A 25,792-nucleotide genomic window follows, 5' to 3' on the forward strand; every position below is an offset into this window, starting at 1 on the left:
GTGGGTGTGGATGTGTGTGGTTGTGGGGTTGTGTGTGGTTGTGTGTGTAGTTGTGGTTGTGTGTGTGTGTGTGTGTGTGGGGTTGTGTAAGTGGGGTTGTGTGTGTGGGGCTGTGTGTGAGGTTGTGTGTGTCGTTGTGGTTGTGTGTGTGGTTGTGTGTGTGTTTGGATGTGTGTGTGTGGTTGGTTGTGCGTGTGGTTGTGTGTGTGGTTGTGTTGTTGTAGGTGTGGTTGTGTGTGTGGTTGTGGGTGTGGATTTGTGAGTATGTGGCTGTGTGTGTGTGTGTGTGTTTGTGTCTGTGGTTGTGTATGCGTGCGGGTGTGTGTGGTTGTTGTGTGTATGTGGTTGTGTGTGTGTCTTGGTGTGGTTGTGGATGTGTGTACTGGTGTGGTTGTGTGTGTGTATGTGGTTGGTGTGTGTGTGTGTGTGTGGGTGTGGTTGTGGATGTGTGTGTGGGAGTGGGGTTGGGTGTGGTTGTGCATTTGTGTGGTTGTGTGTGTAGTTGTGGTTGTGTGTGTGGTTGTGTGTGGTTGTGTGTGCAGTTGTGTGTGGTTGTGTGTGTGTGGTTGTGTGTGTGTGGTTGGTTGTGTGTGTGGTTGTGTGTGTGGTTGTGTGCGAGTATGTGGTTGTGTGTGTGGTTGTGGGTGTGGTTGTTTGTGTGGTTGTGTGTGTGGCTGTGTGTATGTGGGTGTGGTTGTGTACGTGTGGTTGTATGTGGTTGTGTGTGTGGTTGTGGGTGTGGTTGTTTGTGTGGTTGTGTGTGGCTGTGTGTATGTGGGTGTGGTTGTGTGCATGTGGTTGTATGTTGTTGTGTGTGTGGTTGTGTGTGTGGTTGTGTGTGTGTGGTTGTGTATGTGGTTGTGTGTGTGGGTGTGTGGGAGTAGTTGTGTGTGTTTGTGTGTGTGTGTGGTTGTGTGTGGTTGTGGGTGTAGTTGTGTGTGTGTGGTTGTGGGTGTGTGTGGTTGTGTGTTTATGAGTTGGTCGTGAGGAAAGGCTAGGCAGGGAAGGGGGTTGCTACAGTGCAGGAGGGCTGCGTGGGAGGGGGTAGTGAGGGCAGAGAGCAAGGGGGTGGAGGAGCATGCGTGGTTGTGTATGTGGTTGTGTGCGTGTGGTTGTGTGCGTGTGGTTGTGGGTGTGGTTGTGTGTGTGGTTGTGTATGTGGTTGTGTGTGGTTGTGTATGTGGTTGTGTGTGTGGTTGCGTGTGTGTGGTTGTGTGTGGGTGTGTATGTGTGGTTGTGTGTGGTTGTGTATGTGTGTGGTTATGTGTGCGGGTGTGGTTGTGTGTGTGGTTGTGTGTATGTGGCTGTGTATGTGGTTGTGTGTGCGGTTGTATGTGGTTGTGTGTGTGGTTGTATGTGGTTGTGTGTGTGGTTATGTGTGCTTGTGGTTGTGTATGTGGTTGTGTGTGTGGTTGTGTGTGTGGTTGTGTGTGGTTGTGTGTGGGTGTGGGTGTGGTTGTGTATGTGTGGTTGTGTATGTGTGGTTGTGTGTTTGGTTTGTATGTGTCTGGTTGTGTGTGAGGTTGTGTGGTTGTGGCTGTGTCTGTGTGGGTGTGGTTTTGGATGTGTGTGTGGTTGTGTGTGTGTGTATGTGGTTGTGTGTATAGTTGTGGTTGTGAGGGGTTGTGTGTGTGTGTGTGGTTGTGAATGGGTGTGGTTGTGCGTTTGGTTGTGGTTGTGTGTGTGGTAGTGTGTGTGGTTGTGTGGGTGTGGATGTGTGTGGTTGTGGGGTTGTGTGTGGTTGTGTGTGTAGTTGTGGTTGTGTGTGTGTGTGTGTGGTTGTGTGTGGTTGTGTAAGTGGGGTTGTGTGTGTGGGGCTGTGTGTGGGGTTGTGTGTGTCGTTGTGGTTGTGTGTGTGGTTGTGTGTGTGTGGTTGTGTGTGTGTTTGGATGTGTGTGCGTGGTTGGTTGTGCGTGTGGTTGTGTGTGTGGTTGTGTTGTTGTAGGTGTGGTTGTGTGTGTGGTTGTGGGTGTGGATTTGTGAGTATGTGGCTGTGTGTGTGTGTGTTTGTGTCTGTGGTTGTGTATGCGTGCGGGTGTGTGTGGTTGTTGTGTGTATGTGGTTGTCTGTGTGTCTTGGTGTGGTTGTGGATGTGTGTACTGGTGTGGTTGTGTGTGTGTATGTGGTTGGTGGGTGTGTGTGTGTGTGTGTGTGGGTGTGGTTGTGGATGTGTGTGTGGGAGTGGGGTTGGGTGTGGTTGTGCATTTGTGTGGTTGTGTGTGTAGTTGTGGTTGTGTGTGTGGTTGTGTGTGTAGTTGTGGTTATGTGTGGATGGGGTTGTGTGTGGATGTGTGTGTGTGGTTGGTTGTGTGTGTGGTTGTGGTTGAATGTGTGTGGTTGTGTGTGTGGTTGTGGGTGGGTGTGGTTGTGTGTGTGTTTGTGTGTGTGGTTGTAGATGTGGTTGTAGATGTGGTTGTGTGTGGTTGTAGTTGTGTGCGTGTGGTTGTGGGTGTGGTTGTGTGTGGTTGTTGTGAGTGTGGTTATGTGTGTGGGTGTGGTTGTGTTGTGTGTGTGGTTGTGTTGTGTGTGTGGTTGTGTGTGGGTGTGGTTGTGTGTGTGTGTGTGGGTGTGTATGTGTGGTTGTGTATGTGTGGTTGTGTGTTTGGTTGTGTATGTGTGTGGTTGTGTGTGAGGTTGTGTGGTTGTGGCTGTGTCTGTGTGGGTGTGGTTGTGGATGTGTGTGTGGTTGTGTGTGGTTGTGTGTGTGTGTGGTTGTGGGTGTGGGTGGTTGTGTGGGTGTGGATGTGTGTGGTTGTGGGGTTGTGTGTGGTTGTGTGTGTAGTTGTGGTTGTGTGTGTGTGTGTGTGTGTGGTTGTGTGTGGTTGTGTAAGTGGGGTTGTGTGTGGGGGGCTGTGTGTGGGGTTGTGTGTGTCATTGTGGTTGTGTGTGTGGTTGTGTGTGTGTGTGTGGTTGTGTGTGTGTTTGGATGTGTGTGTGTGGTTGGTTGTGCGTGTGGTTGTGTGTGTGGTTGTGTTGTTGTAGGTGTGGTTGTGTGTGTGGTTGTGGGTGTGGATTTGTGAGTATGTGGCTGTGTGTGTGTGTGTTTGTGTCTGTGGTTGTGTATGCGTGCGGGTGTGTGTGGTTGTTGTGTGTATGTGGTTGTGTGTGTGTCTTGGTGTGGTTGTGGATGTGTGTACTGGTGTGGTTGTGTGTGTGTATGTGGTTGGTGGGTGTGTGTGTGTGTGTGTGTGTGGGTGTGGTTGTGGATGTGTGTGTGGGAGTGGGGTTGGGTGTGGTTGTGCATTTGTGTGGTTGTGTGTGTAGTTGTGGTTATGTGTGGATGGGGTTGTGTGTGGATGTGTGTGTGTGGTTGGTTGTGCGTTTGGTTGTGGTTGAATGTGTGTGGTTGTGTGTGTGGTTGTGGGTGGGTGTGGTTGTGTGTGTGTTTGTGTGTGTGGTTGTAGATGTGGTTGTAGATGTGGTTGTGTGTGGTTGTAGTTGTGTGCGTGTGGTTGTGGGTGTGGTTGTGTGTGGTTGTTGTGAGTGTGGTTATGTGTGTGGGTGTGGTTGTGTTGTGTGTGTGTGGTTGTGTTGTGTGTGTGGTTGTGTGTGGGTGTGGTTGTGTGTGTGGGTGTGGTTGTGTATGTGTGGTTGTGTATGTGTGGTTGTGTGTTTGGTTGTGTATGTGTGTGGTTGTGTGTGAGGTTGTGTGGTTGTGGCTGTGTCTGTGTGGGTGTGGTTGTGGATGTGTGTGTGGTTGTGTGTGGTTGTGTGTGTGTGTGGTTGTGGGTGTGGTTGTGTGTGTGTTTGTGTGTGGTTGTAGATGTGGTTGTGTGTGGTTGTGTGCGTGTGGTTGTGGTTGTGTGTGGTTGTTGTGAGTGTGGTTGTGTGTGGGTGTGGTTGTGTGTGTGGTTGTGTTGTGTGTGTGGTTGTGTGGGTGTGTTTGTGTGTGGTTGTGCTGTGTGTGGTTATGTTGTATGTGTGGTTGTGGGTGTGTGTGTGGGTGTGGTTGTGTGTGTGGGTGTGGTTGTGTATGTGTGGTTGTGTGTTTGGTTGTGTATGTGTGTGGTTGTGTGGTTGTGGCTGTGTCTGTGTGGGTGTGGTTGTGGATGTGTGTGTGGTTGTGTGTGTGTGTGTTTGTGGGTGGGTGTGGTTGTGTGTGTGGTTGTAGATGTGGTTGTGTGTGGTTGTGGTTGTGTGCGTGTGGTTGTGGGTGTGGTTGTGTGTGGTTATTGTTAGTGTGGTTGTGTGTGTAGGTGTGGTTGTGTGTGTGGTTGTGTTGTGTGTGTGGTTGTGTGGGTGTGTTTGTGTGTGGTTATGCTGTGTGTGTGGTTATGTTGTGTGTGTGGTTGTGGGTGTGGGTATGGGTGTGGTTGTGTGTGTGTGGTTGTGTGTGGTTGTGTGGGTGTGGTTGTGTGTGGGGGTGTGGTTCTGTGTGTGTGGGTGGTTGTGTGTGGTTGTATGTGGTTGTGTGTGTATTTGTGTGTGTGATTGTGTATGTGGTTGTGTGTGTGGTTGTGTGTGTGGTTGTGGGTGTGGTTGTGTGTCTGTTGTGTATGTGTGGTTGTGTGTGTGTATGGTTGTGTGTGGTTGTGTGTGTGTGTGGTTGTGGGTGGGTGTGGTTGTGTGTGTGTTTGTGTGTGGTTGTAGATGTGGTTGTGTGTGGTTGTGTGCGTGTGGTTGTGGTTGTGTGTGGTTGTTGTGAGTGTGGTTGTGTGTGGGTGTGGTTGTGTGTGTGGTTGTGTTGTGTGTGTGGTTGTGTGGGTGTGTTTGTGTGTGGTTGTGCTGTGTGTGGTTATGTTGTATGTGTGGTTGTGGGTGTGTGTGTGGGTGTGGTTGTGTGTGTGGTTGTGTATGTGTGGTTGTGTGTTTGGTTGTGTATGTGTGTGGTTGTGTGTGAGGTTGTGTGGTTGTGGCTGTGTCTGTGTGGGTGTGGTTGTGGATGTGTGTGTGGTTGTGTGTGTGTGTGTTTGTGGGTGGGTGTGGTTGTGTGTGTGGTTGTAGATGTGGTTGTGTGTGGTTGTGGTTGTGTGCGTGTGGTTGTGGGTGTGGTTGTGTGTGGTTGTGTGTGGTTATTGTTAGTGTGGTTGTGTGTGTAGGTGTGGTTGTGTGTGTGGTTGTGTTGTGTGTGTGGTTGTGTGGGTGTGTTTGTGTGTGGTTATGCTGTGTGTGTGGTTATGTTGTGTGTGTGGTTGTGGGTGTGGGTATGGGTGTGGTTGTGTGTGTGTGGTTGTGTGTGGTTGTGTGGGTGTGGTTGTGTGTGGGGGTGTGGTTCTGTGTGTGTGGGTGGTTGTGTGTGGTTGTATGTGGTTGTGTGTGTATTTGTGTGTGTGATTGTGTATGTGGTTGTGTGTTTGTTGTGTATGTGTGGTTGTGTGTGTGTATGGTTGCGTGTGTGTGTGTGGTTGTGTAAGGTTGTGGGTGTGGTTGTGGGTGCGTGTGGTTGTGTGTGTGGTTGTGTGTTTATGTGTTGGTCGTGAGGAAAGGTTAGGCAGGGAAGGGGGTTGCTACAGGAGGAGGGCTGAGTTGGAGGTGGTAGTAAGGGCAGAGAGCAAGGGGGTGGAGTAGCATGCTGTAAGGCTTAATGAGCCATGAAAGACAGGAACAAGCAACTTAATGAGGCGTGACTGAGGAGACAGATGGCGGCTGCGCGCGTGCACGCTCGCGTGAAGGCAAGCGCTAGGTCAGCCTGTATCACTTTGAAAACTCACATACTAAATGTCTCTCCGAGCAGCGCATGCGCTGGCTCAGCAAGACCTAAAAAACAGCAATTTGTGATTAGAATGGAGGTCTATTGTGCCTTGTAGCCTCCATCCTTGCATTTGCAATACTATAGGTAAGATTTGCAAAACAGAATCCTGCCTTATTAACATTAATGGTTTCATTTTTGTGCTTTGAAAGATGTTGTACATTTACACACTGCAAACGTATTCTCAGGTTACAAACCAGTCGCTATGCTCGCACAATGACTTATTGCGATCGAAGAATAATACATTAGGCCCTATGTTTTCTAAAAATATGGCTATTTGTGCCCTACACAGACATGATATGTGCTCTATGGAGGATAGTTAGTTACCTGTCTATTAGTACAGAGTCCATTGGTTCAACTCCTTCCGTATTGACCTCCTGAAGCAGATCAGCAAACTGAATGGCCTTTGCCAGGCGCTCAACACCCTCCTGGTTTCGAAAATCAACCAGCGCCAGACGTTCCAAGTGGTCTATCAGCTCAAAGGTTACCTGTGGTGTCTGGTGAAAAATACACATACATACATGAGAGGCAAGACCTACCATCATTGTACTGATGTTGAGAGCAGCCGATTTTAATGAATGGTTTGTGTCAGCCTGCCTCCACAATCGTCAACACGCCCGATGGATCACAAGGATGTGTCAATAGCCTGTCTTACATATGGTCAACGATTAATTGGCAATAGAGGAACATGACATTGCTAAAATATACAAACCTATGCAAATACCTGGCATGACATAATAGCCCCATTATAAATTTGCTGGATTTTCCACGGGTTTATGAGTAGGATGAAGTTTCCTAAGCTGCCTAAAAATTCAGCAGTTAGGGAACTGTTCCTGGAATGGAATATATCCACATAGGTCTGAAAACATTGGGTACTTTTTCAGTGGTTTCCCCCAGATTCTGTTAACAAATCCACTGACATCTCTCACCTGTTCAGCAGGAAGAGCAATGGGGGTCGTGGGCGGCAGTCACACGGTTGGGGGTCAAGTCAGACAGGGCAAGGTAGGGTCAGCCTGGGAGGAGCACTGTGGTGCTGTATGTGTTGGGCAGAGTCCAGGTGGTCCTCCTGGCCATAGCCATCGCCAGGTGAACATCTACACCTGGTGAAACCATGCCTGACGTTTCCAGGACCGGAACTGCGGGGTCTGAGATTTGAGATTTTGAAATTCTAGGCTTGGAAACATGATGCTACTCGGAATGGGCAGGAGCAGCATACCTTCTAGGAATATCGCTCCAACCACTGATAATGATGGCCAATGTGTCTAAAAAAAGTATGAATTCTTCCTAACTGAAAAGAAAAATGGAAAGTCTGAAATGTTATATGATAATCTCTAGGGACAAAATGAATGTGTGTGTATGAATTCTAGAAGGTAAGACACCCCCATGCCTACTACTGAAATCAAATATTATTAAAAACCCATCCTCTCCCATCCAGTGCCTGAATCTCTTCCCTCCAGGTACAGGACTGCAGGGGGAGACTTCCATTATTTGGGGGAAGCTCCATCCATTGTTTGCCAGGATTAACTCAAAAGGATCCCACTAACTTCAGTACACAAACTTACGCACATTACCATAGAGGTGAAGTGTGGCTCACCGGTTAGAGGAGGCAGACCCAGAAGCCGAGGTCGGCCCGGGACCAGGGTTCAATCCCCGACGCGGCAGGGTACGGAACCAATGTCAGCGGGCTCGATAAATCTCGCCTCGGTGCCTCTCTAACCATGGGTCCCACGCTGCAACTCTAGGCAATAGCTTGCTTAATCTCCACAACGGTCCCCTCACTGCCGGGGATGCCTGGCTTCACCTTGGGGATGCCCAATAGGGACCATCTCACAGGGAAAGCCAGGACGGGTTCCCCAGCGGTACACAGCGCCAAGGAACCCCAGGGTGAACGTGCGCTCTACAAATTCATACTAACATAACATAACATATGCTACATTTTCACCGTACACGCACTCGAAGTGCACACAGGATATCAGAGCCAGGTTCCTTATTTCACATATCAGCGGAACTTTACACGAGAGGGGCGAGTAAACCATGCTCTCGCTGACAAAGTGAAAAAGGTCACACCAGAGAAACAGCTCTGGTCACAAAACAGAATTATGAAACATGGTATACAGTCATCAAAGCGTTACATGAAACACCCAGGACAGGGAAAGTACTCTCCCATGAGGGCACGCTTGAGATAAAGCTCTCGATATTTACCCATATATGTGTTCAACCATATCTTTACACTTCCAACCCTGAGCTGATCAGCTGTCCTTGCGAAGCGGTGGTCTCGAAATAGCCTAGCAGTGGGCAGACCATTCACAAGGTTCTTGAGCTTATTCAAAGCACCTAACAATAATCTTGTTTGTGTCTACCATGATCCCACTAATCATTTGCGTGAACTCGAATAGCCCGTATAATGATCATATCAAATCCAAGCCATTTTAATCTGTCACAAAGAAACTGGAGCAAATGCATGGAACGGTTTCCTTCAGAGCACAAGATTAATCCCTATAACTAGTACCCACTGAATTAATCACAACCCTTGGGTTTAGGAGCAGCATGCTGCCAGACAAAGTGTTTCAACGCCTTGAAGCTCAGAGGTAGTAAGCACTATATAAATGTAAATCAATACAGTATAATGAGAACCAGTAGGTGCTGGTTTACTTTCTGTACAAGGATGACTGTTTTAAGTCTGGCCAAGAGGTGGATAGCCTGTCAACAGCAGATTTGATAACTTGCGAAGTACAGGTGGGACTGGGTATTGGTTATGTTGCAAGACAGAGGAATGGGATATACGCTGCTGAGTAGGCCCTCCCCTACAACATGTACTTTCTATGTAATCCCACTTTCATAGCCCCTTAGTAGTCTTAGAGTGGTTCATTTAAGTACAGTTACATAGACAAAAATAAAAATGATTTCCTGTTTATCTTAGAATAATGTCAACTTAGATCAGCGACTGGAAATACACTAGTTCTCTCTTTGTAGAAAATGCATACTATCTTTTCTTTCTGCTAAGTTCCTAGACACTGCTTTCATTTTCTCTCTTAACTTTTTTTGATCCTCCTGTCTCGAATTATGTTTTTATGTGATGAAATGACTATTGTTTGTTGTAACCTGACTTAGTCCTGTTAATTGTCTTTCTATGATAAAGAAGAAAATAATGAACTAATGTAATGCGGTATATCATGATGTTTTATCAAATCACTGGCCTTAATGTTCAAGTAAAATGTATTTAACCTTTTTGCACTGTCTAGCACAGAGACACTTTTAAAATATTGTCTATCTATTTTCAGTAACAAGATGGTAGTGTCCTGAGGAAGACACATTGAACGTGTTGAAACGCGTAGACGGAAACCATCTCTTCATTGTATTATCTAATCAAATAACATACATCTGTCAATTATTTACTGAAAGAAACATTTTTACTGTGTTTTAATCACTGTATCAATGAATTATCTCGTGATATTTTTACACAATTTATTAAATTGAATTTTCTGTGCTAACTTATTGCCTTATTATTATTTTTTTGTTATTATTTTGTTACCTGAACTATGCCAGTGTTCACATGTTGCCTGGGTGCTTTATTCTCCATGAATTAATTGCCCTGACCCAGGAACTCTATCCTCATCAGGGGGTCCTTGTTTCTCACACACTTTCTATGTAATAGGACATGCAAATGTGCATGGTGCATGCAGCACTTTTTGAACGTAGGTACAGGAAAGATTCCATTTTGAAGACCTACACATTAGCTCTTGGCAATAGCTCTAGTTTGCAAAGACACATTAAGCTCTTATTTATGTACCTCGAGAGGCTGCATTTTCTCATTCATTTGCCATGTTGGGTTCTGGGGAATCTGCAATGGACAAAAAAAATAGCATGTTAACATGAGCAAACTGAAATATTTCAGTAAAACTAAGCACAGATGGTTGTGCCCTATTAGGTTTACCATTATTATGTATATACTTCTTTCCTCTCGTACAAGAGTGGACTTGAAGTAGTTACAGTATGGCGATGAAGCAGATTGCAATTATATTGATCAAGTTTGCAGAGTGTTAATGGATATGAAGGATATGTTGAACATTTCTGATTATACTACAGACACAGGGCCTAATTTATACGTTGGTGGAAAGTGTACTCCATTGCAACCGTGCTGAAATAAACTTTTCGCCAACATAATGGTCAGCCTGCCAGATTTAAATGCAGGCGGAGCTTTGGTGTAACAATTGCAGAGACTATTATGTCTCCACCGTGGTTACACCTCTTCGTTGGCCCAAATAATTAAGGGCTGTCATTGGTTGATCTGTATGTCCACCCACCTAATTTAGATGGGCGAACATACAGGTCAGTTTTCACTGCCCGTCACCACCAGGAAAATCATGGTTGTAAGTTGTAGGGAAAGCTTCAAAATGCCCTCTTTGCCATTGGAGATATCTCCAAAAACAAAATCGCGCTTTGATGTTTAATTTTAGAAAGTAGAAAAACTTGAAAGTTTGACATACGGCTCCGTCAAACTTTCAATGCAGAGAAATGATAAACAAACAGTGGTTCTGCCACAGTTTTTACTTTAAAAAGATAAATGTATGGCGACAAAAGTGTTGCATCACATTTCGTGGTGTTCCTATCCCCGAAAAGATTGTTTCTTTATTGTTTCACAATTCCTTAGCAGCCTGATAACCGCCCGTCACTCACGTTAAAGTGTAATGTTCGAAATACATTCAAGCCCTGAAGAAGTCTCTCAGTAGACGAAACGCATTGGCTATGCTTTATGGAATTGTGGAGTGAATCCATTGATGAAAAAATAAAGTGAAAACTGCATTTGAAAATACATACCACAGGAGTTGGACAGTTTTTCTTTATTGTGCTGATAACTTGTGGACTGTAATATGATAAAGTAATATGTATGTACAAGAGTGCTGAAACCTTTTGCAGTGCAATTTGTTGTGGGACTTTGTCCCACGTTGTGGGGAGTATAGAGGGGAGTACTCCCTGGTTTCGTGCACCTTTTTGTTACTTTAGGACACAATTCAATTTGTTGTGTGCTGTTTTAAGTAGCCTCTGCCCTCTGCTTGTGAGTTTTGTAACGTATAAAACGTGCATATATCACAACAAATGTATTGGATACAAAAACAAATTACATAAAACATTCAGGCATGAAGTGAAAAACAAATGTATATTCTCTCACAGTGACTTGGATTTTTTCTTTTAAACACTTTGTAATGGTCACAGTGAAATGTACTACTTCTAGTGGAGCGTAACTGATGTGGCTACCAATGTTTACCACTTGCTGGTGCATACCAAATAGGATAGCCATGGTACTCCCTTGAGGTACTTGACTCTCTTAAGAGTATACAGGGTGAGCAGTACATGATTACTCCAGGAGCAGGAACATTCATTATGACACAGTAAACAACACACAGTAACTAAAGTCAAGTCAATGTCTTATTCAAAAAAGGGAAAGTAACTTAATTAACTTATGAGTAAACAAAACGAGTAAAACTGTGATATACTAAAAAACATGGTGGACATGACTTTGGCAGCCAATGTGGTGGACATGATTTTCTGGGGCTTCTGCCTCATAGCATCAACCTGCTTCATTTAGCGTCCAAAATCGGACAAACATTGCAGGGCTACTTGATTATTCTACTCTCTGTGGTGATAGAACTCCAAGCAATATAACTAACCTACACCTGAGGCTGTGTTCATGCGGAGAGAAGCAGACACCTAGAACGGCAAAAGGTCTGGCCCGAGAAGAGTGGATTAGCACCTCAGTAAAGCCCAACACTGCTAAGAAGGTGTCACTCATCACATTTTCTGGGTGTCTGCTGGGGGCCTAAAGCCACGAATGGTGGAATGAGGACTGCTGCCTGGTACAGATGTGAGGAGCATAACATCTGAAAGCGTGAAGTGTGTGTAGTGTCAATTAGCACATGTGGTCATTACCTAATGATTTGGGATTGAACAGAGGCATGTAAAGCTTTTTTGTGAGAGGGACATCACAGAATGGTACGGTGGTCAGCCTTGTTACTTATAAAGCAACTCACCATAGATTTTCTCTAATTTAGTATAAAGCCAATATCCAGAAGAGTGGGAGGTCAATACCATTTAGTGTGCTACCCTGGAGAGGTCCAACAACTATGCCATGCCAGGAAGACAAGTTAGTCTATGGGAGGGGGCTGAGAAATAACGTGCCCCAAGAGAAGTGCAACTCCTACAGATTGCTAAGGAAGCCTCAAAGTTGACAGACGCTGCTCAATTGGCACATATGGCTAATGATAAACCAAGCCTTATCTCGCATCAATGTATGACAGACAAGAATTCTAAAACAATATTATAGTCCCAGCCCCCAGGGAGCAACATCACATTCAAATAACTCAGATACTGGTCATCCTGACCGTCTCCACGAATGATCTCATCCTTCAGGTGATTCAGTTAATTTATACTGCCCTAAAAACCAAAATAGGGAACGTGGGAATGGACGCTGTCCTCTTTCAGCAAGACCTCAGAAATACATTTGAGAGGGTAACGGAGTCAGAAGATCGAATATCGGACCTGGTCAAAAAACTGAAAAACAGGGTATATCATCTGGCTGTCATCTTAAAGGAACTGGGTTAAAGAAGCGAAATGTGGGGACCAACTCAACAATCTATGTTTTGTAGTCAAGGGTGTGGAGGGCAATGGCCCAGAGATGTTCTTGTTACACTGGCTGAGGTGGACTATACCAGAGGGAAGACTCTCTTCATGCTTCCTGGTTGAAACAAATCATCAGGCGGTTGGCCTTAGACCTCCATCCGGTGCCTCAGCACAGCTGCTTATATTATAGCCCGTATCCTGAACACTAAAGACTGAAACGTGAGCCTAAAAACAGACTGTAATAAACTAGTACAGCAACAGTACAAATTGTTTAAATATATGCAAAACTCCGAGCAATGGGTCTGAGATACATGCTCCTCTACCCTGCAAAGCTTGAAGTCACGCTTGCAAGGGGCTGGCTGGCGGAAATGAAGGACCTCCATAAGCATTGAGGGACAGAGAAAGTAGAGGCTCACCATGGTCACTACCGTGGGGCTCATTGTAAGGAATAACGGAGTACACTCAGATGCAGATCTTGCCCCAGGAGACCCGTAGATAAGCGAGGCCACACTCATTGAAATTCTTGGGCTGTTTTTTGTTTTTATTCACTGTTATGTTAGTTGCTATGTTATTCAATACAGTGGTCTTAGTCCCTTAATGGGAGATTCAGATTTTAAGCAGAAACACAACAGAGATAGGGAAAGAATGTATTTCCTGACAGATAATATAAATGTGCTCTTAAACAAAATTAAAAGGTGGGTGGTGCTGCAGACCAGAAAGTTCTATGGTCCAGACGTAATGTTTCAAGAAACCCACTTACTGGGCAATGTATGTGACTTTTTAGTCTGATATTGGTTTGGGAAGGTCCAGAATGTAGGCTTTTTTTCCAGGTGGCGAAGGGAGTAGTGATACTATGTAGGAAACAATTTCCTTTCTAAGGGACTAAAACATTAAAAACTAAAACAGCCTTGTTGGCAGGACAGACCAAGAAGATACATTATGGTTAATGGGTCTGTCAGAGGTTCCAAAGTAGTATACCTAAATGTTTATGTACCACCAAAACTGTTCAACACTTTCCTGCAGCAATTAAGATTGATAATGATGAAGGCCTGACCAGGATTTATAATTCAAGTGGACTTCGATGGGGTGAGGGACAAGAAAACATAACAGGAATGGCCAGGTGAGCACAGGTGCCGAGGCTCCAACCGCCACGGAGACCTTCACAACACCATACAGTCTTTGTGATGTATGGTGCTGGGCTGGCACCACCCACAATTAAATGGATTTACATTCTTCTCTGGGGAACAAAAGTTATTCTCTTGTATCAACTATTTTCTGGCCCATTGACTGACGTGCACAGAACAATAGGGGCGTATAGCGTATGAGAGGGCTCTTGGAGCCCTCACCAGTAAGTGTGACGGTATTAAAAAAATATAATCGTGTTAACGTGAACCTGATTTATGGCGGTGAACACGTAACAAGATTTTCTGTCAACGGGGACAAGTTATTAGCTTAACGGGCAACTACAGGACACCTGGAATGTATACTGTCTCCATTGTAACTTTCAGAAATATCTGATGATACTATCAAATGGATGCTTAGTGGACACATTCTATTTTATTCTAACCTGAAGGGCACTGAGACTAAAAGCAGCATTACTGTACAAGGCACTGGGACTATTGAAACTCTTGCCATCGAGCCAATTATTGAATTTTTGAAAGTACGAACTGTTTTGTCTAGAAAAAGGTGTGGAAACAATCTTAAACCATCGAAACGCGTAGACGCCTACTTTTATACATAATCTGTAACAAAGGCGGAGGTCTTCGAGTACGGGGTGCCAGGACTTCTACCACAAATTGCGTTGTTATACAGATATGTAACAAACAAGGGGCATACGATATCTGCCTGTGTTATGTACTCTCTTAGTACTTCTATGTGATTTTCATTTTTTATTCTGTTCATTAATTGTGATTGTATAGTGGATTTGTTATTTATAAATTTGCTTTGATGCTATGATACCCAGTATGTGCCAAATATAGGGTTTTTCTCCCTGTTTTTTTAACATGTTTTTATTATCTGTTTGACATTTTTAATCAATAAATCGATTTATATTTTTTGTAATTTCGACTATTTGCGACTCTTTGAGGGAGATGTATGATATACTTTTCTTGAGTGTAACCGGGACTATATATGAATGGTGAACACACACTAATTAGGTTGTATGGTATAGATGAACAGTGAATGTAAAGGTTTGACTAAATCCAAAGGATTTTTCCCCTTTTTTACTGTATAGTGCCCTAATCCTTTTGGTTTCAAAGGGCTCCTCTTTGTTTCTATCTGAAGATACACAAGAGCCGGACAAACCTGTCTAAAATTCATTCTTTTTAAAATAGGAACCAGAAATTGCTTACTGGGAATTTCGTATAGTCTGCATACAAACATGAAGTGCAGCAGATCCTGCGGAGACTGTATGTCGCAGCGAGCAAGCACTTGACCGTTGTTAAAACCCTTAGGTCTGGCGAGCAAGAGGTGGAAGAGGTTCATCCGAAACCTGGTTAACAAAAACTTCTTATGTGTTGACAGAGACACCATAAGATAGGGTTCAGTCATCGGAGTTGTCTTAAGCATTAAATACATCCGAACACTAGGTTTCAGCACCTCCTTAGCTTCCCTGTCCGTTTTCTTTCAATCAAAAAGGCTATCTTAGTTAATTCCACATCCTTCTTGGTGATGACATCAGGTTTGGAAAATAGATCACCCCGCCGTACCCCTCCAAAACTTCTTTTAATATATCTAAGCCAGGGGATACGGGTTGAGAGTTGAATCTTTGTTCAGGCAACACTTCAGCCAGAAGATCAGGGGTCGCAAAGCAAGAGCATCACTTAGATAGGGGACCCCTAGTTATTCGTGGATCGCTACATTAGAGTTTCCACGAGGCACACATAATAAGCATTTCAAAAAGTCATTCTCTGCTACTTGGAGAGAATCTGTGGCAGTATGTCCCCAGATTTCACTACCATAGGTAGCTATGGCCAAGCTTTTGGCTTGATAAACTTGCAGCATAGCTCCTGCTGGTTTCTTCCCTATTTTAGAGGCAAAATTGAAGATTGCTGTATTTACCCGAGCCAGATCCCCTCTTTTCCTCAATATTAGGGGGCCCTATTTATGTTGGTCATCAAAAAGAACCCCTAAGTAGGAAAATACATTTGGGCGGGGGATCTTTGGGTGGGCCTACACTAAAATTAAAACACTTTTTAGATTGTTGCCCCACTTTCATGACGTAGGACTTAGAATTATTAATTGCCAAGTCCTGATCAGTCATGAATCTAGAGAAAGTGGTTAAAAGAGATTGCAAACCCAATTCGATCCTGGATATGAGGAGGGCGGAATCTGCATATAGGAGGGCGGGAATACCACGCCGTCCTACACAGGGATAATCGACTCCAGTTGCCCTTAATGCACCATCTAGATCATTTATATAAAAATTAAACAAAAAAGGCGCCAGAATGCAGCCTTGCCTTGCTCCCTTCTTGATCTCAAAGTCCCTAGTGACCTGCGAATCCTTTGAAAACTTGACATTGGCTTTAGTTGATATATGCAGTTCCTCGAGAAAATTGACAATACTGTTCTCCACCCCCATTGCCCTCATGGAGTGCCATAGTTTGACCCTGTTTACACAGTCAAACGCGGATGACAAGTCCATGAAGGCAAGATGGATGGTTCTGGGGCGAGCAACAGTATATTTGCTCACTATCATGGATAGATTAAGACACTGAGCAATGGTAGAGAGTCCCGTCCGGAACCCCATACTGGACATCTGACAAGATCTTATGCTCCTCTGCCCATGATGATAATCTCTGTAAGAGGATGCACCCTACCACTTTAAACACTGAATCAGTAAGCGAGATCGGTCCATTAAAAATGGGTACTATTTTCTATTGCCCTTCTTGAAAACAGGAACTATGGTAGAAGAGGCCCAAAACTGGGGACAGCCATTCTTTGCAACTGCATTAAATACTGACTTTAGTATCGGGGCCCAGAACGAGGGGTCCGACTTGAATAGGTCTGGGGGGATCCCATCTGGACCTGGAGCTTTGTTAATAGAAAGTCCTATAATACCTTCCAGGATCTCACCCCTTTCAAAAGTTATTACAGCGTCCTTTATGTCCCGGCTTTCGCTGCGATTAAGCTCAAGAGGGCAGTCAAACATAGATTTAAAGTGAAGTACCCACTCCTCCTCTGTGATGTGTGAATCTAGCCCCCCCCACCTTCCTGGTCAAAAAGGGGCCTGTTCACAACACTCCAGAACCTCGAGCTGTTCCTAAGAGTGCTAGAATCAATCAACTCCCTCTAGGCTTCTTCCTTCAGGGCACACTTCCGTTTGGACAGGGCTAACTTGTATTCCTTTCGACAGGCACAAACCTCAGATTGAATTCTTGGTTTAGCTGACAGAGCTTTCCTCAACCTCTTAGCTGCTTTGGAGCAATGGGAATCAAACCATCTGGGACCAAGTGAGGCGTTTCCTCTGGCTGGAGCACATATCATTTCTTGCTATTGACTCATATGCACCAAGAATCTCATTAGGAGGAGACCCCTCAGTTATACATAATGTTAATTCATGGGCACAGAATATTTTTACCTTGTTATAAAATCTATCTGGGGACACCTGAGACCGTGTTAGTCTACGCTTTCCATCCGTCAGTCTCAGTGCACCCCTGTTTGGAGGATCACCAATCTTTACTGATAGTGGGCCCATCATGTAAACTGTTAATGGATTATGGTCACTGAATTTACTCCACAATATTAAAACCTTTGAAAGAAGAGGAAATTAAAATGAAGTCATTAAATGACCCCCTACCACGACCTTTCAAAGTTGGCATAGGAAACTTAGTGTGCGGGTCAGTTAAATACATCATGGCCACTATATTCAGTTCATTTAACATGTTGTTCAGCAGTTCCCCCTGAGCATAATGTTCAATGTGACAACCCCTTATGCAGGGGCAGCCCAACTCCGAGATGCAAGATGTTGTTGGATTACCACAGGGGTGTATATTAAAATCACCAGAAACCAAAAGGTTATGTAAACTAAGGCCCAAGAATTGTTTTATAATTGTTCCCAAGGTAGTAATGTTACAAGCCTCATGCAGACAAGCCACCGAATTGTAAAAATTAACAATTCCCCATCTGATATCCCCCCTTTTGGCTGACAATGCCAGGATTCCCAGGTGTGTAGTTGGCATCACCTGTAACTTACAATCAACAGCCACATAAATATATACAACTAGACCATCCTTTGGTCTTCCACTCCCAGATGGAGTGGCCGGAACAAAAAAGGCCTTGTAACCTTCCAGAAATAGATCGCAATCCACTGACCAAGTTTCTTGTAGGCTAATTACCGTGAATTGCTTCACATAACGCACCCACAGTGGATCTTGGAGCTTGTCAGCCCTGCAATATTCCAAGATAGGAAATTGTTGGGCCTCACATCTGAGTGCCTCAAAGCTACCTCCCCTGGAGACTGAAAAAGTGCAACTGGCTCTGGCTCAGGGGGTATGAGGACCCTCAGTCAATCACAATCCTCCATACCAGTTAGAGCAGCAAATCTGTTGTTTAGCGCCAATGTGTGGACAGTGCCAAACTGCCTAGCTGATTCAGGAGGTGGGTAGACCATAGGAATAGGCTGTTGCCTAGGTACTACTGTTGCCTAGGTACTAGTTTATTTTACCACCCTCCTCGGGGAGGTACCCTGGGGCCATTTTCAGGCATATCACTATAAGGGACTGGCTTGTAGAAGTTATCCAGAGGTAAAGCCCTAATGACAGATCCTACTAAGGGGGTGAGACTGATGTCCCCAGATAAAATACGGCCCGCAGTGTAGGGGTTATCAAAATTTACAATAACGCAATCACCAGAGCCCCGTTTACGTCAGATCTCAAACTAGCTAACCCTGCGTGCCATGAGGATGTTTTAGATACACAGGCACCCAGGGTAGTATTTTATATGAACCAATGAGTTAATTTATTTATCAGCTGCCCATAATCTTCATTCGCCCCATTGGGGAGGGAGGGAACACTCCCCAACACCACTACATATGGGTTGGATTTGGGTGGGAGGTCAATAGTTGGGAGACTCGTTAACTGTAGGTCCCTACCCTTATGCCTCCCTTCCCTGTGACCAACAACCACAAGAAAATGCCAATGCTGCTGCTAATTTCAAATCATATTAGAAAAAGATGTGCGGACCAACCATCATTTCATCGTTAAGCTCGTTTGTAGCTTTTTTATTTTATCATTTCCATCATGTTTATTTTTCGAAAAAAGTTAATTAACATGTACAATACAATAAACACTATACCCACAAATATTACAACAGTTCAGAAGAAACAATTATCCAATAGTTCACACCATTCTCACCATCCCACTCGTTCTACATTCATCCTTCCATACACATATTAAAAGCACACTCACATACTAAAAAACCAAACAATATTGCTTTAACAGTTCTTCTTATACTAAAAAAAGAGAGAGAGATGACTGTACAATTTTTAAAAAAAAATTCATTTGTTGACCCAAAATAATTACAAAAGAAACTGATTGCAAATCATGCCATTTACACCACGCAATATGTTTGGTTACTCCAATGGTCTTTGGAAAATAAGCATGATGGATATGATAAAATAAAAAAGCTACAAACTAGCTTAAAGATGAAATGATGGTTGGTCCGCACATCTTCTTCTTATATGATTTGAAATTAGCAGCAGCATTGGCATTTTCTTGCGGTTGTTGGTTTATAAGTGCTCAGTCTTGCTGCTTCTAAGCCATACCCTTTGTTGTTATTGATCCCTTCCCTGTGAGGCACAGGGGACACCGCTCTTATAAAAGACTGGTGTGTGATTGCTGGAAAATCTACACTACTGGGCTAATGCTATTAGAACTGTTCCTGTCTAGCACCTCGCTATTTACTGCAGGCCTCACAAAATGGCCTGCCCCTATTCCTTTACCCCCAGTGGCTGTATGTTCTTTGCTTGTGTTTGTGCTAGCTGCCAGGGTAACCGGCGGATTGCAACTAATCAGCCCTTCTAGTTTAAATAACCTGGCTTCTACTAAACTTATTTTTAGAAAAATTGGATCCAGTAAGGTGGACAACATGGTTTCGAGCCTGCCCCAGAAATTCTCCTCCTGAATGCTATCAGTGAACTGCCCTAACATAGTCCGATTCATGGAAGTAGGGGGACCCTCTTTGCAACTGCTTGAAGAAGGGACAGCAAATGAATGGTTTTCTGCCAGATGGGCCCTGTGCAGATTTGATTTCGGTAATCCCAGACTCTTCTCTTTTCTAGAGGGGGATTTGTTCGTACAAGTTGATTTCAATTTTGCTTTCTGCCCTCTAGTTGTAGCTTTAGATTTAACAGGGCTAGATTCTTGCTCCATAGATGAGCAGGAAACAGTTTGTCACTGTTACAAAAGGTGGGGACTGACTCAGCCGGGATGGAGATACATCCTGGTTGGAAACCACCAAAGAGTCAGGAAATGTGGGGGTTAGGGAGAGTCTACCTTGCAAAGGGTGGGGCTCAAGAGATAGCCTACGTTCAGTTAATTTTATTTCATTAATGAGGGCAGATTTTGCCCTCAATATGAAGGCATCTAAAGTTCCAGCCACACTTTTCCCCAGATTTGGCATCTGCTTATTCATGTGGACTACCTCTGTACACACAGAGTTATCTACACAGGTCCCTAATAAAGTGCTAAACCGCCTTTAAAGGCGAAATGCCTAGTGCAATGTACAATGTGTAAAATACAATACAGTACTAAGACACAAACTAATAAAATACCAGATGTAAAAACTAATCAAGACCTTATTTTTAGGCAAAAAAATGCTTAGTGCTTATACATTATTTAGCAGCAATAATAATAAAAACATTTAATCAGTATATTAACACTAAAGTGCAACGTGCAGTACAGGATCCTGAATCATAGGACAAAGTCTAGGCCCATGTATCTAATTGAGCCGAGTATAAAATAAGGGATTTAGTCACACCTTGTCCATTAGAGCATAGTACGTAGGGGTATATGCAAATAACAATGGAACACCGGTGCTGCCAGCCAGCTTGAATGACGGTAACATCAGGAAGCCAACAGTACCTGCAAGCAGACTCCAAGTCCTACACAAAAGCCCAAAGCCGCAGATGAAAGGGGGAAAGCCCTGCACTGCCTCTTCCTGGCGATGACGGGCCCGCCATTGGCCCGGGCTGCGGGAGGGAAGCAGAGCTTTTGATGGGGCTGGAGGCACTGTTGTGCCACTGTTTCCCCGTGCCGGGCCGGGGCTGCAGGGAATTGTAGGCCATTCCCCCTCAAGGAAATGGATGTAGGTGAGGAGCCATTCCCCTCACAGCGTTTGAAAGTGTCGCCCAGGCCGTTCCCCTCACGGCAGTGCAGTGGTCTCTCAGGCCGTTCCACTCACGGCAAGTAACAAGCGCCAGTAAGCGTGTCCCGCACTGCGGAAAAGCAGCAGCGCTTTTGATGGGGCTGGAGGCGCTGTTGTGACGCTGCTTACCCACGCTGGGCAGGGGCTGCTGGGTATTGTAGGCTGTTCCCCTCACGGCAATGGATGTAGGTGAGGAGCTGTTCTCTTCACGGCGTTTGGAAGTGTCGCCCAGGCCGTTCCCCTCACGGCGGTGCAGTGGTCTCTCAGGCTGTTCCCCTCGCGGCAAGTAACAAGCGGCAGTTAGCGCAGGCCGTCTCTCTCCCTCTGACCATCTTTAAGTAGCAGATGAGCATCTACACAATACAGAGCACTCCTCCAGCGTCCAGTCCCAAGGCAAGTTCAACTCCTGGCAAGGCTCCATAGCACTGGTCTTCAAACTTTTTTATGCTGCGCCCCCCCCTAATGTCCGTGGCCATTTACAGAGTGGCCCGCTCTGTAATGTGCCACTAACATATTTTCTCATTTACATCCTAGCTAATAGTATATGGCAAAAGGAAGGAACTCCAAATATGCTTCAAACCCCGACCCCCTTTTCTGATAATCACACTGTGGATACTTTTACACATTATAAAGGACTGCCTGAGAAAAATAGGATGTTTAGCAATCATGTATTTAATTGCATTTTTAAAATGGTAAAAAAACGTAACTGCAATGTTTAAATAAGTCAAGACATATTTAAAGATTGTCACTTTTAATAAAATAATTGTAAGAAATTGTGAGGAGGGCCCTTATGATTTTTTTCATTAGGTCCCCTTTATGAAAAATGGGATTCTGTCCATGTGCAGCATGGTACTGACTGACTGCAGCGATGAGAGCAGTGGTTTACTTTTCCTTTCTTTTTTTATTAAATAAAAACTTCCAATTATCATGTTTTGGGAGATGGCGGTTTACGTGGCGAGGGGTTGTCCTCAGAAATGGGGGAAGGTCTGGGGGGCTTGGAATAATCACTGCAGCAATATATGTACACCCCCAAAGACGCTGAGAGATGATGCAACCATGGAATCACCGTGATCCCTAATGTTCAAAACACTGTAATTATATATTTATTTTTTGCACGATTGACAGTATTAACCCTGCCATGTTGTCATGATTCGCTCGCCTGATGCTTTTATTTTATGTTGTTTTTTCTATTTAATAAAAAGATTTCTAAAAAAAAAAAAATTCCAATCATTGCATGTAGTAATTTACAGACATTTGACTGTAGAGCATCAGTTGCAGATTATTGTAAACAGCTATAACCTCAACCAATCGGATCAAAGGTACAATGAGTAATTCGAGACATTTCCATTTCCACAGTCGGAGATACACATAGATTTCTTAGGTATAGATTCCACCCACTCCACTTTTTATCTCATTTCTCGGGACATCCCCTAGATTTAAACACTTCCTTTTCTGAAATCATGCATTTGTCCAGTTCAGCCGCCCAGGCATTTGTCGATGGTCGCTCCAACACCCCCCACTTCATTGCTATTGCTCTTTTTACCAATGTATACCCTAATGTGACCAATTGCTCTTCCTCTTCTGTGAGATCAGTCACCTCCCAGATGTTGAGGAGCCCCAGTGGTGGAGTGAGGTCGATCTCTTTCACCAGTGCTCTTACAAGTGTACAGTTGCCCCTCCCATATGGATCGCAGGGATGGACAATCCCATATACTATGATAAAAGGTGGCTTCTTGATGACACCCCCTCAAGAAAAAAGCATCTTGGCTTGTCCCTATTTTTGCCAGCGATGCCCCAGGGAGGTATGATCTGTTCAAGATTTTTAGTTGGATCAGACGGAAGCAAAGGGAGATGGCCACCTCTCTCTGTGACATTAGTGCAGTTTGCCAGTCTTCATCATCTATATCTCCGATGTTGACTTGCCACTGATTCCGGAGAGTCTGAAAAGGGTCCGGCAAGTTATTGCATAGCTTGCGATACGTTAGAGAAATAGCTTTGCTTGGGACTGGTTCAGAGAGCAGCCGGTCCTCCAGTGGGGATGACTGCGGAAGACCACCCACATCTGGAATAGCGGTCGTTAGGGCATATTGGATCTGTGAATACCAGAACGACTCCCCTTGAGCCATTTGACATTTCTCCTGTAGCTCCTGGAACATTAGGATTTTACCTTTGTGGACAAGGTGGCCTATGTTGGAAAGTCCAATCGCATCCCACTTGTTGAACCCTGGTTGGTGGCACAGAAGTCCTAACTTCTGAGTGCACCACAGCGGAGTGGACTTGGTCAGTATGCCAGCCCAGCCTAGACATTTAGCAGCCTGGTGCCAGATTTCCACCATGCGGGCCATGGGGCCCAGATATCTCCCTTTTTGGACCTTTGCATATAGGGCACCGAGGCATCCCTCCATCCACATATGATACCAATCAAGCATATAAGCAGAGTCCAACGGAGAACGAAACAGCCAGTGGTTAACCACCACCAACTGCGACGCCCAATAATCAAGTCGCATATCCGGAAGGGCAATCCCCCCATCATCCCACCCCTTAGTTAGTTAATTCAGGGTTATACGGAGCACCCTCCCGTCCCACAGCAGTGTTCTGACCTCATTGTCAATACTGTTAAAATTGGAGTCTGAAAACTTGTACGGGCAGTTCTGAAGGGCATACAAGAACCGTGGGAGAGCGAGCATCTTAAACAGGGCCGCCCGACCTAGCAACGAAAGTGGCAGGGATCGCCAGTGAGCCACATCATTCCTAAGTCTAGCTAGTGGGGCAGATAAGTTCCTTTCATGGAAAAGTTGTGGATCGGGGGTGATAAAGATCCCAAGGTAGCGAAAAACCATCAGTGACCACCTCCAGTTCGCATCCCGGAGGAAGCCGAGGAGCCGAGCCCTTGAGAAGAAATAAGACTGACTTAGCCCAATTAATGGCATACCCGAAGTATTTGCCGAAGTTGGTGAATATATTTAGGAGTCGATGTAGGGACGCACGGGGGACGCCAAATACAACAGGATATCATGTGCATAGAGTGATATTCTGTCTTCACACCCCTCCTTCCATTTCAGTCCTCGAAGTAGCACGTCACCTCGCACCCAGGATGCTAATGGTTCCAGGATTAAAGAGACGATGAGGGGGAATAGTGGGCAGCCCTGCCTGGTGCCCTTACTCAGTGCAAACGTCCGGGATATGAGACTATTGACTTTGAATTGGCCACGAAGTTCCGTGTAAAGCAGTTTAATTAAGCCCTGAAAGTTCAGTCCAAACCCCAGACACCCCAGCACTTGAAAGAGATAGGGCCATTCAATTGAGTCAAACGCCATGGCGGCATTGAGAGACAGCACCATGGCATTCTCATTCACATATTGTTGCCTCCCCAGAACACTGTGGAGACTGTGGATATTCAGTGATGTGTTCCATCCATGCATGAAGCCGGATTGGTCGGCATGGACTAACGATGAGATTATCGGGGTAAAACGGTTAGCCAGGAGTTTGGCCGAGACCTTTGCCTCGACATTGATCAAAGAGATCGGTCGATGAGAGCTGCAACTGTCTGCAGGCTTGCCAGGTTTCCGGATGACAACTATAGATGCCACTCTCTGATCGTCAGGTAGAATGCCTTTATCAAAGCTCTCATTAAACATATTTTTAAGGTGCGGGGCAACTCGTGAGGCCTCGGTCTTGAGGAATTCAATAGGGATACCGTTGGGTCCCATAGTCTTCCTTGATCGGATATTAGTAAATGTCCAGCAAATTTCTTCTTCTGTGATGTCTGCTTCAAGGGCCTCCCTATCTACCTCGGTTAGGGTAGATAGAGGTTTATCTGCTAACAATTGACGTGAGTCTTCTGACGTATATGTGGTTGAGGAGGTATATACCTTCTTGAGGAGGTCTGCAAAGGCGTCAACAATGCCCTGCGGGTCAGTGATCTGTTCAGTTGTAGGTACAATCAGTTTGGGTACCCAGCGCTCCCCTTGTTCTCGTTTCTCTAACCAGGCTAACATCTTCCCCGCCCTGTCCCACCCATCTCTTAAACCTTATGTTGCGTTTGTAACAGCCGGGCCCGCTTCTTCTCCCTGGCTAGGGTTTTGTATTCCAGCTGTTTGAGGGCTAATTGATGTGCGGTGGCTCCACTAGATAAGCAAGTATTTTGTGTTTCTAACTGATGAAGCTCGGTCTGCTGGTTCTGCTTTTGGACATATCCCACTTTGGACGCCAGTGCATGCCCTTTCATCACTGCCTTATATGCCTCCCAAACTATCTGCGGTGAGTTTACGGAACCAACGTTTTTAGTGAAGTAGTGTTCAGACTGGGTGATCAGGCTCTCCCTGATGTTTGGGACCCTGAGCAACCATGGATTAAGGACTATGTTAGGACGATGTTTATGCTGAAAGTAAGTGAGCTCAACCCACACTGGGGAGTGGTCCGATATGCCTCTTGGCAAGGACCGTGGGTGCTTAAAGTGCCTGATGTCTGTCGGGTGATTGTGAAAATAGTCGATACGGGACATAATCTTGTGTGCATTAGAGTAAAGTGTATAGTGCGTTGCGTCGGGCTGTAGGGAGCGCCACATGTCTGTCAGGCCCATTGCCCGAGTGAAGTCCTCCATTTGTGTCAATGGGCGAGTTAGGGGGCGTTGAGGATATCTGTCTGTCTGGTCATTCATAGTCATATTGAAATGTCCCCCTACTATTAGTGTTCCCGTCGGGAAGTCTACGAATATTTTTCCAAGTTCTGCCAGCGCCTCCTTGCCCAGGGCTGGGGGAAGGTAAGCCGATATCACATTAAGTGGCTTTCCCTTACTTCTCTTTTCCTAGCCAGTGAGCACAGCAGAAGTCACATAGTGCACAGCCAGGAGGTCAGGACAGAAGAGCTGCACAGAGGTCAAAGCATTGCTTGGTGGGTGCATTTGCATTTTTACCTAGCACAAGATTTATTTTCCAGACGTTAGAAATTTTCAATATTGTATTCTGTACCTTGTTTAGTGTCTGATGCTTTGTTTTCAAAAAGAAGCATTTTTTTCGTTGCTGTCAAAAAGACCATTCCCATGTGTTCATGTTTGGAAGGGTGACACCCACTGGTATAGCTGCCTTTTAGAATTAAGAATTAAGGCCACGCTCACAAATG

General features: G+C 45.0%; 1 protein-coding gene across 1 annotated transcript in view; it reads right to left on the reverse strand.

Annotated features, from left to right (window-relative positions):
• GATC (glutamyl-tRNA amidotransferase subunit C) overlaps positions 1–25,792 on the reverse strand; it is a 127,036-nt gene that overhangs the window by 77,303 nt on the left and 23,941 nt on the right. The window contains exons 2-3 of the mRNA XM_086942865.1: positions 9,480–9,530; positions 6,017–6,186 (exon numbers count right to left, since the gene is read on the reverse strand). Coding sequence (XP_086798991.1) covers positions 6,017–6,186; positions 9,480–9,530 — 221 coding nt within the window. The remainder of the gene's footprint in view (positions 1–6,016; positions 6,187–9,479; positions 9,531–25,792) is intronic.

Source organism: Lissotriton vulgaris, chromosome 11, assembly GCF_964263255.1.
Source record: "Lissotriton vulgaris chromosome 11, aLisVul1.2, whole genome shotgun sequence".
NCBI classification, from domain to species: domain Eukaryota; kingdom Metazoa; phylum Chordata; class Amphibia; order Caudata; family Salamandridae; genus Lissotriton; species Lissotriton vulgaris.